Below are 20,386 nucleotides of genomic sequence, written 5' to 3'. Positions count from 1 at the left end.
TCAATCATGTCCCTTGATTGATGTGCATCAGGTTTTGTAGGCCCCTACACTTACATCAATCAATGACCAAGATTGATTACTGAGAAGATTGGGATCTCATTTATTGGGATCCCTAACATTTTTGCGACATAATACACACAAAGGTCAGCAACCTAAAAACCAACCTGACCACGCCCGTTTGGGGGGAGAGCCCCCCTCAATAAGAGCTTGGAGACGCTACTAGAGGGTTTCTTGGTTAAGAGTGACAAAAGGCTGAGAGTGAGTCAATTAACATTTGCATAGTAATATAGTATTGTTAAACAAAGACGAATAATTAATAAATATAAATTTTGAGATTGTGTATTCCAAGTTTCTTGGTGAATTTTAAGTTAGGTTGGCTTAGTCGTGAACCAACCAATCGATCTTTATTTCCACACTACGTCAATTTCAATACCACTGAAGAAGCAGAATCGGTGGTGCAGTGGCGGCTGGAGTGGTGGAAGCCGTGGCAGACGATTGAAGGGGACAGTGCAATAATATCGTTGGTGCTCATAAAGGCCTCCATTACAGAGGTGTTATCGTCCGTCCATCCATTCATCGCCATTTAAAATTCACAATTAAATGAAAGAAGATTTCCCACCAAAGACAAATAATTTGACCATACCTGTCCTTTAAAATCAAAATGGCTAGTGCTGATTTATCACACCCTTGCGTTACATTCTTAAACACAAAACTGCAACCATGACTACTTTACATATCAATGCCAAGTCAGGATCTGGGATCTGACAATAGCGCAGGTTGACAGAAAGGTTATTTGAACTGGATACTAACTTTAATAAAAATCCCACCATCAAAACCTCGAGCGGCTAGCTATCACAGCAACTTCTCAATAATTGCTCAATGTAAGCATTAAACCAAATCTCTTGAGAGTTATAAATTACACCCCAAATTAAAAGAAAATTCATTCTAACTCAAGATTTTTTAGAACTAACCGTTCAGCAGTATATTTGGCCACATTCCTTTTGTTAGATAAAGATATGACAAATCTTTCAAATCCTTCCCTTTCAAGCAGCATCTACTCGGAGTCGGAATCTGGCAGTGGCATCTGGTAAGCATCTTTTGGCTCTGGGTCAGTTATGGATGGAGGTGTATTTTTGCTTGAAGTATTTCTCCTTCTCTCTCTCACTTGTGGTCTAATTTCATCCTGGAAGACACATATTGCAGCCTGTTACTAGGATGATCTCACATTTGAGCATCTAAAACATAGAAACAGAGTATGATGGAGGGGATGTACAATGAGAAGGTTAAAAGCATACATCTATTACTAACAAAGCAAGCCAATTATTCATACTTTAACCACCATAAATTCAAACTGTTAGGTTGTATTTGTATGCCAGATAATAGAATATTCACACTTGATGGCTGAAGCTACATAAAATAGAGTTGTCAAGCTGTATAGTAAAGTTGCTTTATTGCAACCCAAGTATCAGCAGTTCAAACCAAATTAACAGCCTCCCTGCAAAACCAGCGTAAAGCTGCTTATACATGCCCTTTCCACCTTTGTTAGTAGTGAGAGATTATATGCAAAGTAATTATTGCAAGTTGCTCGGCTGACCAAGCAGAATATTGACTCTTGCTAACAACTACTGCAGCATTGAATATTCCAACTCAGAAGCCACACATAGCAATAATGCATAATAGAATAAATCTAAATTCTAGCTTCCACTTACCTGTTTGATTAAACTTCCTACCATTTAACGTCTTATATATTTGAGAATATGGTAATTGAAAGTACCAACACAGACCTTCTCAAAAGAACAAAAGAAGAAAGTAAAAGATATGCTACCTAAGCTAGTCAATCAAGTTTCTTGGCATCATCCAGAGATGCAGAATTAAATCCTGATATGAGATTGAGGGGTATTATAGAAGCAGAAGGGCTATTCAATAGACTGTAGCCCAGCCAAGTGACAAGAAAACAAAATCCATATGACATAATGTATAATGATTAACTATCACTCAAAAGGACACCGACGAAAGAGGTTGAAGCCCTTAATTACCTGGTTAGTAGATTGACCAGGTTGACTTGGCTCACGTGGGTGCCTTGGTTGACTCCTAGTCAGCCAGATGGTACCAAAAGATAATAATGCCGCCAGAAGTAAACTTGGACCAACCCTTGGATCTCCTAAGAGATCGTAATTTGCGCTCAAGATGCTAAGAATTCTCTGCTTGATTTTGATCCGTTGAACACCACTGGACCAGTTAGGTTCAGAATCCTCAGGAACAAGCTCAGGAGTTTTTGCCCTCTTCATTGTAAACAGAAATAGCTCTTACTCAGTCAATAGAAAGTCTGCTAGTTTGACCAAAAAAAATCTATAAACCTCCATACAGTATGCACTTTTTATATGTCCAGTTACTTGAGTATTGTTTATAATCCCCATCTAACAAACTGAGCCATCAGCTAAGGATCCGCAAGTTAGAGAGGAATGCCTTACAGCGATAGCTGCAATACCTTCTCTAGCAATCCACGTAGTCCATTGTCAATATTGATGTTCCATTGTTCCTTAATATGAAATTGGTTCCCCATTGGATTTTTGGACTCTCTATCCGCTTACTTTAAGTAATCATACTAATAAGTCAATTTTCTGCCATTCCCTTATATTTGTTGCATCTGGAATGGTAATTCTGTTTATGTCATCCATGTTATTCTTGCAATCTGAAATTTGTGCTATACCCTTTTGTTTTCATCTCTCCCTCTCTCTTTCTAGGGCTAACCAACTTGTTTGTAGAGCTGCTATTCTGCTAATACATTCAACTATCTCCTTTACCATTTAGCTCCTTGATTAAAAAAATGTAAAAAGGAAAAGAAATGTGATAGAGTCGTGCCCATACACGCTCAACACCCAAGGCCCAACCGACACCCACCCACATGGGCCGGCTGTACCCAAGGCCTCCCAGCCCATACTAGAAAACCTTGGGTACTAAGGGAGGCCCATACCTCCCCCCTATAAACAACACCTTAGCTCCACATCTTTCGATGTGGGACAATCCTATCAAAATGAAACCACAGAAGCTTTGTGGCAAACAACAGGTTTCAGCAATAGGTGATTGCAGGAACCAAACAGGAGAAACACCCTTTTATAATAACAAATAGAAACACAGTCAGGTATGATAACAAATAAGGCTGTCAGCTTTGTTGGACCTCACCAAGTACCATAGGAAGAAAAAAAAAGGAAAAACATTGGGATACTTGTTTTAAGATTTGCACATAGGGAAAATAAATGTTGCTTACGTAGAAGGGGAGATCTCTTGTGTCACCATCCCGGATTATTTCTGAGATCCACTGCATAATCTGCAGCACAGTTAAACGGCATAGAGAAACCAATCAGAAAATAGCATTTCTTTAGCATCTGACAAAAATTTCAACAAAAATACAGCATGATTGCAAACGTAACAAGACAACTGCAATAACAATAATAATAATGAAGCCATTTAACACAACCAGCCAGCACATGATTAAACGGTTCATACCTGTGGGATTTCAACTGAACCATTGTACGTCACAACTAGCTGGGATACAGGATCCACATCCTCATCTAGTAATCCATCCCATATATGCTTTGGCTTTCTCTTGACAGTAATATTAGCCTCAGAACTGTTCCTTTTGTAACGCACAATATACAAACGAGGTACGTCAATCATTGTCCTCCTCGGTCCACAAGTTTCATAATTGGATGCTGATTGGACATAGAACGAACAATAACTCTGGAAAATAGTCGATAGTCCTCAGTTTCAAACAGATTCACATTTCAAGAAGTTCAGAAAAGCCTTGAAAATAGATGTGCAGAGCCTATCCAAAATCAACTTCTATTGGACATCAGATTCAAGAAAAAACAAGAAGAATAAACGGTCTGCCATATAATTAGAAGCAATACCCATAACTTAAATTATGCAGTAATGCTAATCACAACCTACACATTCTCGACATACTCTTCCCCAATGCTATATGATTGAACAAACCTAAGATACATTAAAAAACGAGCATCCATTGCATAAACTTCCGCTGCTGCAGGGTCCCAGGATAATAAGATCTAGTCTTACTCTGCATTCTCGAGATGCTACCTATGTAACTTGAATCCTTGATGCTTAAGTTGCTCTGGAGAATTTATTTGACTTATTCGAAAAGTAGTGCTCGAGTGTATAATCTTTGTCGATGTTTATTGATTACTTTTACTACCCACTCGAAAGAAGTGGAAAAAATATCCCTCACCTTTTGGGCTTCGCCATCAAGCCAAGAAAATGTCAGCCGCTTTTCCCTAAGCGCAAATGCCGCTGATGCTAAGGTTTGATCTTTATCAGCTTCATTCAACTCGCTATCACTTGACATTATTTCTTTAATCCTGCACATGGTCTAAAAATGTATGTAATTCAGCAGTTCCACAAAGTCAGAAACATATGACAAAGTAAACAAAGGTGCTCTTGCCAGTCTTGTGGCCTAATGGTGGTGAGCTCCTTACACAAGGAGCAAGGTTCAACTCCCCCCATCCTCAAAAAAATAAGAATACGACCCCTATCTTCTTAAAAAAATGACACAAAATAAGCCATGTCGCATTACAACATAATAGCCAGGAAAATATAACAGAAAATATAAAGGAATTTTGAAGCATAGCACTGTCATAAACATATTTTTTAAAAAAGTAGAATGCGTCTACCAACCCAGAGCTTTGAATAAAGAAACAGATGGCCCCTCTAGTTTAAAAACAACTGTTTATCGCCCTATAGGTATGAAACAATGTACAGCTTCACCCCTTATTAAGCAACTGTTTATTGACATAACAGGAAACTCAAATTACGAACGGAATGCCTAAATTACACTTTATGGAGTAGTTCTTTCCTTTCCCACAAAATCCCAAATGCCCAACTCCCAAGCCATGGTTACTTGTGGCAGCAGAGATGGATTGGGTTAATAAATAGCTCAATGAATAAAGGCCTTCTAGGTTTATATGATCTGAAATTTTGCAGATGAAGGTCCTAAAGCTTGGTAAGGTGGTAAACCCAGATGGAAAAGTTCCCTTTAAAGTTCAGGAGCTTTGAGTTGGGGTCTTCCACGAATATCTTTATTTACAGTTTTTACAGGTGTTAGTAAAAAATCGTATGCTTTCATTTTTTGTCAACTATTGGCTTTTTGTAATTATCAATCAATTGGGTGTTGTGTTTGTATCGTCTTTAAATAATGTTGTAAGTTTGTCACCTGTTATACTTACAGATTTGGAAATCAGAGGGGAAGCGATAGCTGATAAATATGCAAAGAAATCCAACCAAAGACAAGACAAAGATGTATGAAATATCAAGCCCATTAGAGCCTAATGAGTTGCATGTATATAGAGGGATGACATAAAATCCTCAGTCATCTAATCAATTACTTCCCTAGACCAACTCAATTCCACTAATTTTGATTCCTTTCAAGAGTAAAAATTGCTTGCTTAGATCTTTACAAGAGTTTGATATGATGATTTAAATAGCATATTTTTTACAGAATAGCACTGTTTTTAATTGTCGACCTAAATGTGATTAGGAATCCCACATTGAATAAGTAATTAAAATTAAGGTATTCAGACAAATGGATGAACACAAAATCAATAGGCTCAAGGTTTTAGGTTCAGATGGGTATCCTCACATGGAATCAGACCCCCTGTTGCGCTCATACGGCCATAGGTTTGACAACTGTGGAAGCAATGTGAGAGGAAGTTGCTCACCTACTTTTTGTTATTGATAAGTTATAATAAAAAAACATCATTCCAACATTTTAATCTTTGATAGCTTTTAAATATGATTGCTTTTTTAAGATGAGCATATTATAGAGATTAAAGAATCTACTTATTCCATTTTACCCTCTATCCCACCATACCAAACATAATCATTCCCACACTCATTCTCATTCCCTCTGTTCCAAATCTTAACATTCCACTCCCACTCACATTTCAGTCTCACTTCCACTCTCACCATAAAGCAAATGCTCCTTAACCTTGAAGTCTCTTAGAAAAGATTCTGTGATATCTACTAACACTAGCAATGTTACTGCCTTAATGGATTATTAACTCTCCAAAAATAAAGAAAAATAGAAGTTGCTAGTTAATTATAGTGGTATATTACAATTCATAATCTATCCATAGACTATAATGGCAAAGATGCTTACTTCACGCATTTTGTTGAGTTCCAGGCTCTGTCTTCCTGCTAGAACAACACAATACCATGGGATGGTATCATTACCAGCAGGAGAATGGCCTCTAGCATCGCAACCCAGCTGCATCGTTGAGACACTCCTCAATTGGGGTAGTTCTGGAAAATATAATACATAAGGAACCCATACAAAAGGAAGGGGGAAGAAATGACAGAGTAGCTATTCAAATTTAAGATTACATCACAATAACTTGAAAAAAATTATGTTCTGACCGTACTTGTCATTTTTCATCCATATCTTTTTCATTTGCAGGCATCAATAAACTATTTGACATTCTATTTTATTCAAATCTTCATTTGTGTGCCTACTGCCTACGCCTGGTAAACTATGACTTTTTAGCAATGGGGAGAGATGAATGATATATACTTGCAGCTAAAGCACACATAATTTTGAAAGGCACGCAAAGGAAGGAATTGGAACAACATTATAACTTGAGTAATTAATTAAACTGAAAAAAAAAAAAAAAAAAAGGTTGAAGGAAATTGGATATGGTCTATAAAGGAAATGAATTTCTTTTTCTAATATCCTCGGATGTCCGTCTGATGAAATTCAAAAATCATATCTTCTATTTACAAAAAATAAGCCACAATATTCAGATGAAGAGATAATGAAGGTTGATATCATTTGTAAGAATATGGTCAGAATATTTTCATCAGTCTCATATACAATTGATATATGTTTTAGATTTAAGTCAATGCACTCTTGAAATAGAAAGGGGAAAAAAAAAGTACCATGTATACTTCATCTTCAGGATTTAAAGTTGAGAATGGTCAAACAGTTATAAAGAAGTTGGGATTGGATGAGGAAAAGAATGTCATAATAACATATGGAGAATTGTTGGGAAAGATAAGGAGGGAGAAAGAAGAGGAATGTTTAAAATTCCATCACAGACAATAAATACTAGCCAAGCATTGTTACTGGTGAGACGCAGTAAAGGAGAAGCTCAAAACCGCAATGAACCAAATTAAATAAGCCTGAATAACTCAACCAGTACAAAGATATTAAAGGCCAAAATCTGCTTGAACACATAATAAAATCTAATAGAGTGAAAACATCTATATTTTAGAATATTCTACTCATCCAGCTTCACTAATACCCTCATTTTTAGTTTTAGTTCTATAAAAGTCACACCACATATTCCATCTCGAACTAACATCTGCTAATCCTTATAATTCCAAAGCATCTCTCCACAATCCAGCTTGAACCTAACATTGCCTCAAAATTTGACAGCTAATACTTCAACCCATCTAGTACATATGTACATGCAATTACTATAAACGTATCAACGGTCAAATGGCCCACCGCCAATGCTTCCAACGAGTACTCTGCGTCTTTGCAGTATATATGATTCCATTATTAAGTTCCTTGGTTGAAATGAAGTAAACCGATGCTTCTCATGAAGTTTGATTCAGATTATTAGTCATGCATTTAAAATAGTAAAAAAACAGGACATTTTCCAAAACAATTTGAGCAAAGAGTCGAAACTTATGTGTTTGAATTTACTGTATCCATTTCGTCAAAACTACAGAAAGAATGTCATCACGTCCTAAGCAAAAAAAGCGTATTATTACTAATAATCTCTTTTCCCTCTAAAAGTATTGTTCTATTTTAAATGGTGTTCTTCAATTTTAATTTAGAACAGTATTATTCAAGAAAAAATTTGTGAGTTTTAAGTAAAGTGTGTATTTAACATTTTTCTTTATTTTATCACGAGTTACTTAAAAGTATGTATAAAATTAATAGTTTGTAAATATTTTACAAAACTGTATATATATTATAAAAATTACGAACTTATTCGTTCATGCATGAGTTATTGGTTCGTTATTTATAGAAATATTTAATAAAACAGTCAAACCCAAATTTAAAATAGGAAATATGAAAGAATTTACATCATGTCTAATACCAAAAAGAAAAGAAAGAAAAACAAATAGCGAAACATGAACTACAAATTTACATCATGAAAAGACTGAGACTTTCACAAGAACTCAAGAACAAGAAGGACAAAGAAGATCCAGATATTTCTCATTAATAAACAATAAACCAAGAGTACAGCCTTAAAGCTATCAACACAAAGAATAAAATAATGAGAAGAATAGATTGTCCAGTAAAGAGCTCCAAAAGAACCCGCCTAAACAAAGCTAAAAAAGACTAAATACAACGACATCGTTTCACTCCTTTAACACATCACATCTAACGTTGAATGCAAATTTAAAACTAACAGAAATTAAATTAATCAATAAAATTTCATGTGAACAAAGGTAAAAAGGGTTAACAACACCCGTGCACAAGACTCCCGCAATGGCCAAGTCGGAGACAGGTAAGATGTACACAGGCCTTACTCCCACATACTATGTGGAGAGACTGTTTCCAGAAATTGAACCTGTGACGTGACATCTAGGTTGCACCCCTGCAACTCTACCACTAGGTCACATGTTTGTCTATTTCATGTGAACATGGCAATGAACAAAATATAGCCTTCTATTCATGTTTATATAGAAACTTACTTCAATTAAAATAAAAGGCCTTATACAATTGATAGAATTACCTAGTTGCTTGTTTTGTTCCATGATATCTAAAAGTCTTGAATTGTTGATTGGTCCTGCACCAGAATATACGGTCCTTAGCTCATCACATGAAAGCACACAGTTAATACCAGAATGTCCCATCAGCACAAAGCATATATGAAAGTTGGCAAAAACAAGGGTATTAAATATACCATGGTACACAATAGGTTTTACGCCAGGATCTTTCAAGAATACAAGAGCAGGTGCAGATTCCACATTGAACCTGTTAACAACGATTTAAACTCTGTAATGGTCACATGCTATTGAAGAAAACAACAATAACAGCATACTCCTATTGACACTGCCTCAATTCAAAAATTAAATATGCAAGTCGCAATTTCTCAACAAATGTTATAAGTACATTGACAAAAGATAATTCTTGTGCAGCAGTGTATATTAATATCAGAATACTTGTCTTTTAAAGAAACTATAAGATCCTCTTTCAAGAAAGGATTTTAATATGCAATTCAGGAGATATGAAAGCATATCAACGTACGTATTCCACCAAACGGAAGAATCCTCCAGCCTCCATTGTACAAATGCAAAAGATGCATATGCCCAATAATTTTTAGCAGTTTGGCGAACAAATGGAGTAGCACGCTCCCCTGTCTTTGAGAAGAAAATGACTTTCACCTATGAGTCAAAACGTGAACATCATCAATCATTGTCATGCAATTAAGAGCAAATCATGCACTCCAGTACAAAGGTAACATGCCAAGTGGGAAAAAAAAATAACAAACAAACACATAACACAAAACTGTCAAGTAATAACAAAGCCATGAGACACCACTGGTAACATTCCTTATATAATGCATGCTGCAACAGTGACAATGAATTTGCTAAAGAAATCGACTTTCCACGTCAGATGCTAAAGTTTAACTTAATGAATAACTATAGAAAGCAGAAAATAAGACTACCTGGCCATAGTCCAGAACAGAAGGAAAAAAAAATTAAACAAGTTCACAACTTCTTTCATTGAAAAACTGAAACTCACTGAGACCGTGTGGTAAATGTCCTATGTGACAAGCTATCACAACAATAGGGACAGAAGTATCCATTCTAAATTTATAATCAAATGGAAATATGTATATTGTTGAATTAGAAGTAAAACAAATCCTGGTTCCAATAAAATAAAAATAGTTACTGCATTTAGTGCTAATAAATACCAGCATCACTATCAAATGCGAACAAAGGTAACAAATGGAATCATGAAAAGAATTATGTATAACAATCATTAAACATTGGAACTAAAGACAAAAGAGGGGGGAGGGAGAATACCTTGTGTGGACCACTTTTCGCCAGAAATTTTTCTCCCTGGTGCCAAGATATAGTATCATGTCATTTATACCAGTGGAAGAGAATGACACTAAAGCAAGTGAAAGAATATCCATAAAGAAAATGAATAAGGAAAAAATACAGTTCTGCATCTCTTTACACAGAGTTAGCTCTACCATAGATTAAATAGCCTTGTTTTTATTATACCATTCCTCATTGTGCCACACATCTAATGGAACATTCTCATTTTACTATATTCATTTTCTTGAGCACGTACCTCTAACAGCCTAACATTCCGAATCTTTTAGTATAGCCTGATTTCAAAAAAAAAATACCAAATGATCTTCTTCAATTCATCCAACAACATTCAATCCTATGCAATACATCATTTTCAATATATTTGTCATTCTGAATTGTGGACCCAAGATACTCAAATCCCATTTTTTTGGCATCTCTGCCTCCTCTATTTTAACCGTGAATTGTGGACCCAAGATACTCAAATCCCATTTTTTTGGCATCTCTGCCTCCTCTATTTTAACCGAACCTCTCATACAGCATCCTAATTGTGCTAAATTTAAATCTCAAGCTTCTACTCCCATTTAATCTAAAGCCGCTAGCTTCCAAAGTATGTCTCCATGTAACAAGCTTTGAGCTTACTACTAATATAGTCTACCCCGCAACAACCATGCGTGCAAACGACATAAGCTAAAAGATTCATCCAGAACAGACAACGTAAGCACGTTTATCACAATACAAAACAAGAGTGAAACTATTCCTGGATGTAGTCATATACTCATATTGTGATAGAAAATTCTTCCGTAGATCCTCCCCTTGTTCTTAGCCTCGCCCTGTCACCTCCATACAATCATATACATGTAGATAAAAAAATAAAATAAAATAAAAAAACCCACTATATTACTTCGCCAACAACTTATTAATAAGTCATCAACAACTGAGGGCCAATGGAATTTCTTTATGCCTTCCAAATAATTTTACGACTTCATTTTTATTTGATAACTACCATCTAGTGACAGCTAAGATTGAAAGGCAAGAACCACCAAGCTATCAAAATAAACTATTAAATATATGACGGTCGGGGACTTTTTTGTCAGAGAATCGTTCTTTTGCTTTTCTTCTTATTTGTAATGTCACACTTAGAAACACTAAAATAATTTCCAATGGTTCAAGCTATATATATCTCTGAAAAAAGGGTAAAACAATAGTTCCTTATTAAACACATGCATTTAAATAACTCCTTCGTTACCAATGACTCTTTTGGGTAATAGTATATGCGAGGCAAATTCAGCACAGATGTTGCAAACCAATCCATAACTGCATCAACTGTGAGATCTCCTTCATACCTAGCACAAAAAGTACATTCAGTATCATTCAAATTTATAATAGCAAGTAAATTAATGTCAATTAGTACATGATCAACAGAAAATACTATAAACTTCCAAAATTTAAACAAACAATGTGCATTACGCTTCTGCGACTGATTTTAAAATCTTAGCTTAATTACTTTCTCAATCTTGAATTTAAATATTTTAAGTTCGAACTCACCGAATGAAGCAATCCAAAGAGTTACAGCTGGGTGGAAAAGCAACAAGCGAAGGAAGGCCTGTGCATTTGGCTACCAAGTTAAAAGGCAAGAAATAGGCAATACACTTGGCTATTATTGAAGTTAATTATCCAACAAGTTGGTGAGCATGACTGCAAAAGTACACAATTAAAAAAACATTTGAATAGTAAGTCTTGAAAAGAAGCATTGTATGAGCTAATTACAGGAGAGTCGGGAGACAATAACCCCCCATATAGGCATACAATATTATATGCTACAAATAATTTTGCTGTTCTCTAGTTCGATCTAATATATCCTATTTACTCAAAAAAAATGTTCATAGCCAATCGATGACAAGCACGTGAGCTTCCATATACAAGACAACTGAATACCTCGACCAACAGAATGATGCAATGAATTGCAGACAGGCGATCCTTGATGGTTAATAAGTACAACCACATGAGCCTAAGTGCCTAACAACATCCTCTTGCTAAATCTGAGTAAATTATTAGTGCCCACTAACCTAGATGCCAACAAACAGCTGTCTAGGATATCCAAGAATAGAACAAGCCAGACCAATACTTAAAAGAAAGTTTAGAGTAGTAAGCGCAAAGACTATAGATCACTCATTTTATGTACATCTTATTACTTTGGCTATTCAATATGATCACAAGTCCAACAACATGGCATTTATAATACCCTTATGACTAGTCAAGAAGTCGGGTTGAGAAATAGTGGGAGAAATGAACAAAGAACAGAGACAAGAGATGTAATGGAGAACCCACATGAAACATTGATGATACAATTTCAACCATTTCTCAAAGATTTATAACCCAACGCAAAAGAAGTAACTGATGAGATGACTGCAAATGGGAAATATTCAATTCTTCAATGTACAGGGTATCTTAGCCTAAAGATTTATAACCACTTTCACCATCCGAAATGGAGTGTATAGCCAGCTGATCACGTTACAATTAGCCTACCCTTCCATAAGATCTTCCTCAACAGAATCTTTATAAACAATTTCTCTTTTAGTCATCCATCAAATCTTTTTTCTATCACAGAATGAGCTTCTAATTTTCAATCTTTAGAAATTTAAAGTTGGATGAGAACACAAACAGCACTCGGTAATTATTGGTCTCCTTCCTTTTCGATACAATGGTCAATGATTAGAGCAGTAGTAGCACTTACCATTTCTAAAGAAAACTTGTCCGATCATCTTTCTCTCAGCAAGGAGTGTTGCGAGATGAACATCACCAAGTTCCACCATAGCATTCTTTGCAACCCCATCCAATAAAGTAGCTGAATACAGAGAGCAAAACGAAAATAATTAAATACAACATGTTTTATTCACAAAAGATAGTCAGAAAAACACAACAGATAGTCACTCCAACATCAAATGTTGGGAATACTTTAAAACATAAAACACTTATGTTTTACTTTTGTGTCAGTGTCACTAAGAAGTGTTATGATGAAAAAGTGAACATAAATAGTTCAAATCCAGCCCGTCATTTCCTTGTTTGCAGGGCTACAGATCGACATAGTTTTATAAATTTTGAAATGCTTGATAACAGCTAGAGTTTATTTCCAAAAGTCCAAAACAGATCATTAAGGAAAATAGTCTTTTTTCAGTCTACCAAACTCATAAAGTCAATGAAAATATATGCATATATGTAGCAGCGTTTCTCTCTTGTAGATACTTGGAATAGAATGCCACCCCCCATGGTGCCCCATGCTACATAACTTCTTCTTTTGTGTGTTCAAGAACAAAGTTGTCATTAGTGAAAGCTTAAAGTTAGGGCTATGGGTTTCTACAATATTTCAGTTAGAACAAAGTCAGTATTCTTTGTCTTTTTAGCTTCTCATTGAAAATATCTATTTTTAAGTTCAATCAAGTCAGGTTGGCCTTTCGATTGTTTTTTCTTTGGTAGCAAAAAGCCTTATAACCAGGTGTAACTGTCTGACTTGTATTATTATCATTAAGCTTTCATAAATAAGAATTTCACAGTGTTCTATAGAGGCAGGAACTATTCAAATTTTTCAGACATCGAGATGTAACCTCAAACAAAAGCAACCAGCACGGACTTTTGGACTTTCACCTCTTATAAAGTAAAACATACCAATTGTTTTCCACGCAGTAGAAAACTGAGCACAGCGATCACTCCCAAGTGAATATACCTGCACCAAAGTTCCAATTAAACATCTGTTAAATATACCGATAGCCAGGTATTAATTAGAAGTACATCGCCATGCTGGTATGCGTGCAGATTAAAATAAGGTGAAAGATGACACCAGAAGAACATACAAATTCCAAACTTTCTAGCTCTAAAGCACCATCGACCAAAACTATTGTCTTCTTCACTAAATAACTCCTATCCCAAAAAATCTTTATCTTAGAACAATACAAATTAGAATTGTACAGCATCATTCATTGTATTCCATTAGAACTTCTACCACTTTTATGCTGTTCTAGATTCTTTTGAAACAGAGACATCCCCATGGGTATATCAGCACATGAAAAAGCCAAAAAAATTACAGCCAGATGGAGTTCAAAACTCTTGATCATAAGAAAATAAAGATGAAGCCATTACTGTGAAACTTCGACCATTTTAAAAATAATATTTCAGACTCAAGTAGCAGCATAAAGCTTTTAGCAAGCTGATTAAATTTAACCATTTTTTGCATTTAAAAAATTAATTCAGTTAAAAAAACTCATTTTAATTTACCAAATTAACCTCAAAGAAAAGAAATAATTCTTACAAAATTTGGGGAGGAGGGTAAAAGAAAGTAAAGGAAATTAGGAAAAACAAGGTTCTAATTTCAGTAACATGCTACATATTATAAGTTAAGATCATACCTGAAGTAACCATGAGTGAGAATTATTAAACAAAGACTGAAAATCCTTCATTGTAATAACATTGAAAGCTAAATCTCTGGGATCTGATGAGCAGATAAGATCGTATAATCATTAGTTAATGCAAACACTACAAAGAGGTTACTCTAAATGCATATAAATATCACCTAAAGGTAAATAACATGACAATTACTTCAAGGACAAAAATTTGACTAACCGGAAGGAGAAGCATTAAGTAATGGGAGCTCTACGCTTGAGAAACTTTCCCCAGCATATTGCCGTTTGATGTTTTCCAAGACATGCTACCCTCAAGAATCAAGCCATTTTAATTGAACAAAACCAAGCAACGAAAGAAACAAGTTAAACAAGAAAGGATACCAACAAATAGTAATCAATAAACAAAGAAACTAATTACTCACAAGCTGTTCATCAATGCCAAATGTATCGTAGTCCCTTTTCAAGAAAGGATTGCTAAGCAACTCATATGCATACTGGATCTGCAAGAATAAAAATTTTCACACAATCAACTGTAAGGTACCTATCTTGGTCTAAGGTGGTAAGGTAGCACAAAAGCAGTCATCACATAATTCGAAAGCTTTAAAAATTATTTTTCTGGTAAAAATTTCCTTGCATTGCCTTTTGGCATTCTAACATCTTACAAGGTTTTTGAAATAAGTAATTTTTTTCGTCTTTATTGGAAAGCTTTTAGTAGGCTATTCCACATATCCTTGAACTATACACCATTTTTTGGTTGGTTCTATCCTCAATTTTTTTTCATTTTTGAATCTATCCTGAACTTCCATATTACTTTTCCATTAACATTTTATCAGTCATTAGGGGCATGGGCATAAAAATTGTAGAAGTTCAAAGATAGAATACGCGAAGAGAAAAAGTTTGAGGATCAAATCGAAAATCGTTATATAGTGCAAGGATATGTGGAATAGTTTAGCCTTTTATCAATCATTTAAGGAATCCTCTCTTCAATAGGATTATACTTTCAGTTCTCACTATTGTATTTTCAACTCCTCAACAGAGGAAGGACAATAATCATATGCAAGTGAAGGGAAGGCATCAGAATAATCATTGAATAATGGGAATATAGTGCTTGTAGGGGTATGGAAAGAGACCAAAGTTGTGTAGTCTGATGCGGGCCATGCGGCTATGAAGTCAAGGTTGATGGCTCTTTGAAAGCTACAAGCAGTAGCGTGGGTTACTCTAGCTGGCTAATCATAAGGTAGAAGATAAAAAATTGTGCTCTAAAAACAGGTCTTAAATGAACAAAACTTAATCAAGTAACAGTTATGTGAAATGAGATGGTAACAGTTAAGAATTAAAGCAGAAGAAAAAGAAGAATATGAATTAAGTGCTTTGAAAAAGAAGAAGCTGAAAACTGTGTGCCCCAGACCCCAATTCATATACTTAAGCTGATTTTTTTTCTGAGCAGAAAGAAAAACAGAAATTAGAATAAGGGACATCAAGGGCATGAGGGCATCCTATGCCAATACAGACCTAAAGATTTTTCATATGTAAAGACAGTCGAATCATATGTAAAGACTATCTGAGTGGTTTAGTTAGACAAAATCTAAGCTTTTCCAAAGTTTATGAAAAAGTTCTACTGATCAGAAACTACTTAATAACCGAGAAAGTAAAATGACTCACATTTCAGACTATGGATATGCCAAGTGACTATAGTACCATGATACACATAAAATGGGGGTCCACCTTCATACAAAAGAGAAGTCGATAGAACTCTAAACTGCTCAGAAATTAATAATAAATGCAAACTTGCCCCATGGCTGAATCAAGCAAAGACATTTCTGAAGCATCTCCTTGTTATTAATGTTGCGAAATATTCACTCCATAGCAAGCACAATTTTGATAAACTATCATCATTCACAAACTTGCAGACACATTGCTTGTATATTGTCTTTTGAGATAAAAATAACAAATGAAAAGTAGAATTTCTTTACTACATGAGGCCAGAACTACTTAATAACACCAATTAATGAGCATTTGAATGTTATTCAATTGTTTCTATCCTGGACTGAATACAATCTGTTCTCCCTGTCTGGATGTCGGCTATAGGAATATGTCTTATCGCCTCAAGTAATCGTACTTCCCAATATAAAAAGTTTAAGGAAAAAGATGAATTATTCACTCCATATTCCATAGTTTTAACGAGTGATCTGACTCTTCAGTGGATGGATCTTTATTTCCATCTACTTTTGGCACTCTCCCGTCTCTGAGAGGCATTGTTTTAGAGACATCTATCGTACTACATACTCGTTGTGACCAAGAACTTCCAATGAAGTTATTACTGATAAAAAACAATGGCTGATAGCATTTTAACCGTTCATCATGCAGAGTGCCAACACAAAGATCAATGAACTAAGATCCAACAAACATTTCTGTAAAGCTAAAATCAGTCTTGGATTACAGATGAAGAATTACTGACCTTTATAAAATCAATGGTACTAGGAATTTCTGCACCTGAGTTCCTGTAAAAACCACATATACAAATTTCCTGATTCAAAAGTCATTCTAAGAAAACAACCTAGAATATCATACAACAGAGATAATATCTATCCTCCTTGATATTTCTCAAGAAATTTATACATTTACTAAACAAAGAAATTTCAGATAGGAAAAATTAAATTAAAGATCAACAAAAGTTGTATTGATTTGCACTGAGAAAAGAATCGCCAAGACAAAACTACATTTTGTGTTTTAAAAACTGCTGGAGAAAAGAAGAAGCTAACTTAATTTTATTTTACACTGTCATGAAAGCTACACTGGGCACTTGCCAAGTTGCCCAGGCAAGGACCAGACACCTTGTCAGCCACCAGGCAAGACAACGTCACCTAGCCATTGCCTAAACGAGCACCTGAAGGTGGCTTGAGGAACTCCACTTTTGAAGATTATAATTGTGGACTTAAATAAATTACTAAAAGCATCCAGCAGCAGTTTTAGGACCTAAATATATCCCTTCATAGAGCAGTAATTGTAGGCCTAGCTGAATTAAATAAAGAATCCAACAGCTGTGTTTTAAAAGTTCTAGCACCACGAGCATGGACCCGGTGGCTATGGCCCAAGACAAAGGGTATGTTTTCTGTTGAAACAACTTAGCAATATACCAGTCCCATCAGCAAATTTTAACTCTGACAGGATACAATTAAGAGCTTTCCCTTCACCCGCCAGCACAATCAGATTCAAATATTTTGAACATAATGACCACAACAACAGCCCCTAGTATTTCCTCCAGGGAGTTTCTTTGAAGGAAGAAGCCCAGACTAAATATGACTATTATGTAGTCAGTACACAGTACCCTTTCTCGATGCGGCAGAGAGGTTATAACAAAATACTAACAGGATCAACAAAAGACTTGATTTTCCTATCGTAAAGGACAGAATAAAAGACATTGCACCTTACGTTTTGAGGACGTGGAGAGTTAACAGTGTGCTTGATAAGAAGGGAAAAGAGAAATAATAACTGCGAAGAAAGAAAAGATAATTGCAAAACTAATGAGGGGAAAAGAAAGATAGGTCCAGTTTGCCATTAAAAAAAGATTCACATTATCTAAAGTTAATAGCAGCACAAACAAAATGAACAAGAGTACCTTTAGTTGTTTTAGTTGTTGCCAAAACTAAACAATTTGCACAAGCACGAAGTGAAACCATAAGTTATTAGAAACTCGGCTATAATTGACCATCATTCAAATAAATAATTTCAATTGCTTAGTTCCCACTTAACTATACAATCACTAACTAAAAATTACAGTTGAAGTCCATTGACGAATCAAATTGTGTAAACCAACACATAAACAGACATTCAAGCTACATCAGCTAGTGATCAAGTATAACAAATGAGCAAAATCAACGAAGAAAATATTACCACTTGGATGAGAAGCTTTCGTATGCCTCTTTAACTAGTGCGATGGAGCTATGCCTCTCTATTCCCAAAACTAAAATTAACCAAAATTGAACGAACAATAAGACAAATAAACAGAGAAAGTATTAGAAACACTGTAATCAAATTTCATGGCTATGTAGACACTGTGGTTGTTTGTTTTTGCAGACATAATTTACACACAAAGTAAAGAAGGAGAGAATCACCGTCGTAGTGAGAAGGGGGGAAGGAACGAGGAAGGACAAAAAGCTGATAGAAGATGGCAATTGAGAAAAGAACAATAGGAACGGAGTAAGCTTTGATCGTCGACGCCATGGACGACCTCGGTGCTTGATCCCTAGCCATAGAGAACCCCCCACTGATTCAGTCCGGGTTGAGTTTTGAATAGATACGACGGAAACCACAAGTGAGAAACAAAACAAAAACAAGGTTTTTTTTTTTTAAATGTATAATTACAATATAAACCCCAATACTTTCTTTTTTATCAAAATTAACACCGACATCGAGATTGAGGGATAGCCCAGTCGAGTAGGCCCATATTGTCAAACTGAGTTAGCCCAACTTGTTGTGCATTTGCAATGTTTAGGTCCACGCCTAGCTCAAGATCTTAATTTGGGTCCAGCCCACAAGGACAAAAAGGGTTTAATATGTGCATTTTATAAATAATAAGAGAACACATTTTTTTTAAAACATAGAAGGGGAATTCAAACCCTGATCATCATAGTGATAAGCATCATTCTTACCAATTCAACTAATGACCCGGATGTTAAGAGAACACATTTGTAGAGGCTGAAAGGCTAAATATTGAATTGAATATCAATAGGTCTATTTCAACCCATTAAGTAATGGACTTTTCTTCTTCGGCCCATTAAGTATCACATGAGACTTTTTTTTTCCCATTTGTTTTTCGTGATAACATGACATGGAACTCACAACCAATACCTCTCAAATGTGCATTGAGCAAACGCATAAGCCTGTGCTTCCAGGCAAGCATATAGTAACTCTATGTATGTACTGAAGTAGGAATCCAACCTACGATTTATAGAGAGAATGCTTCCTCCTAACCGTAAGCCTAAGAGTTGATTTTCAAAATAATGCTCATATTAGAAATATTACTTAATACCTAGAAGCTTAAGGAAAGGGGAAGTTATGTGAAAGGTGAGCGTAGCGTACCAGTCGAGTATGGTATAGTATTATTGATGTGGGTTGGTTGTTTTTGTATGCGGGTGTAGTTGTAATTTTGAGTGCCCTGGGTAGCTGGTATGTAAGGGTTAAAATCCTAGCAGAATGTACTACTGGAATTCTCATATTGAAAACAATCGTAAACACCGTGGACATAGACAAATTGTTGAACCACGTAAATAATGTGTTCTTCTCTTCTCTCTCATTTTATCGATTATTTCTTTATATTGTTATATTATCTGTGATTGTTTACGGAGGACATGTTTTGCAACAAGTTATATATTTTTAATTTGACCGAAAGGATTGTCCACATGAATAATTATTAGTGTGTCGACCTTGTTTATATACGTGGAGGTCTCATTGTATTTTCTCATACATAATTATTAATTCTTGAATCGTAATCTGGTTAATAATTGATATTTATGTAGGGTTAAGGAATTTTTCTTTTTTTAGGTTGGTAGCAAGTCCTAATCTTTGCTTTATATTGTTGTATTATTGTACGACCTATCCACCTCAACACTTATAATAACAACAAATTTAAGTCGAATAGCTGTCGTGCACTAGGTATAGGGTTTAATTTCCCATATACAAAAATGTTTTTCTATATAAAAATTACAATTGATTAAACCATATATTATAATTGAAAATCGCCAAATAAATTATGCACGTATGGATGCATTTTAATATTTGTTTTACTTTGAAATAGAGAAGATCAACACTCTTGTGTCCCATTTATATAAGAAGAGAGAATGATGACCTGTCAAATAAAGGTACAGAAATATTGATATTTTTATTTTTTTGAAATACTATAAATATGTTTCTCATTG

At 35.2% G+C, this 20,386-nt stretch overlaps 1 protein-coding gene across 1 annotated transcript; it reads right to left on the bottom strand.

Moving 5' to 3' along the window:
- Positions 1 to 789: 789 nt before the first annotated feature.
- On the bottom strand, positions 790 to 18,780 carry LOC119987192. The gene is made up of 20 exons (XM_038832005.1): positions 18,584 to 18,780; positions 18,363 to 18,432; positions 16,927 to 16,969; positions 14,891 to 14,968; positions 14,689 to 14,773; positions 14,475 to 14,557; positions 13,738 to 13,795; positions 12,809 to 12,919; positions 11,620 to 11,677; positions 11,321 to 11,417; positions 10,060 to 10,095; positions 9,278 to 9,414; positions 8,934 to 9,004; positions 8,763 to 8,816; positions 6,173 to 6,315; positions 4,247 to 4,387; positions 3,508 to 3,741; positions 3,269 to 3,328; positions 2,037 to 2,282; positions 790 to 1,183 (listed from the first exon to the last, which is right to left on the bottom strand). Exons 1-20 carry the CDS (start codon positions 18,720 to 18,722, stop codon positions 1,055 to 1,057), a joined length of 2,073 nt encoding a protein of 690 aa, XP_038687933.1. The 5' UTR covers positions 18,723 to 18,780; the 3' UTR covers positions 790 to 1,054.
- Between the last annotated feature and the right edge of the window lie 1,606 nt (positions 18,781 to 20,386).

This window comes from Tripterygium wilfordii, chromosome 20 (genome assembly GCF_013401445.1).
Source record: "Tripterygium wilfordii isolate XIE 37 chromosome 20, ASM1340144v1, whole genome shotgun sequence".
In the NCBI taxonomy this organism is placed as follows: Eukaryota; Viridiplantae; Streptophyta; class Magnoliopsida; order Celastrales; family Celastraceae; genus Tripterygium; species Tripterygium wilfordii.
The sequence above is the reverse complement of the archived record's forward strand: the minus strand, read 5'-3'. Positions and strand labels throughout refer to the sequence as shown.

Bases quoted from the DNA above. Each gene is read 5' to 3' on its own strand.
- LOC119987192 (XM_038832005.1), bottom strand. From the start codon at position 18,722: ATGGCTAGGGATCAAGCACCGAGGTCGTCCATGGCGTCGACGATCAAA. The intron at 10,096-11,320 runs GTAACGAAGGAG...TCTTGGCACCAG, and splicing joins ATTACCCAAAAGAGTCATTG to GGAGAAAAATTTCTGGCGAA. The intron at 3,742-4,246 runs GTGAGGGATATT...ACTATTTTCCAG, and splicing joins TTGATGGCGAAGCCCAAAAG to AGTTATTGTTCGTTCTATGT.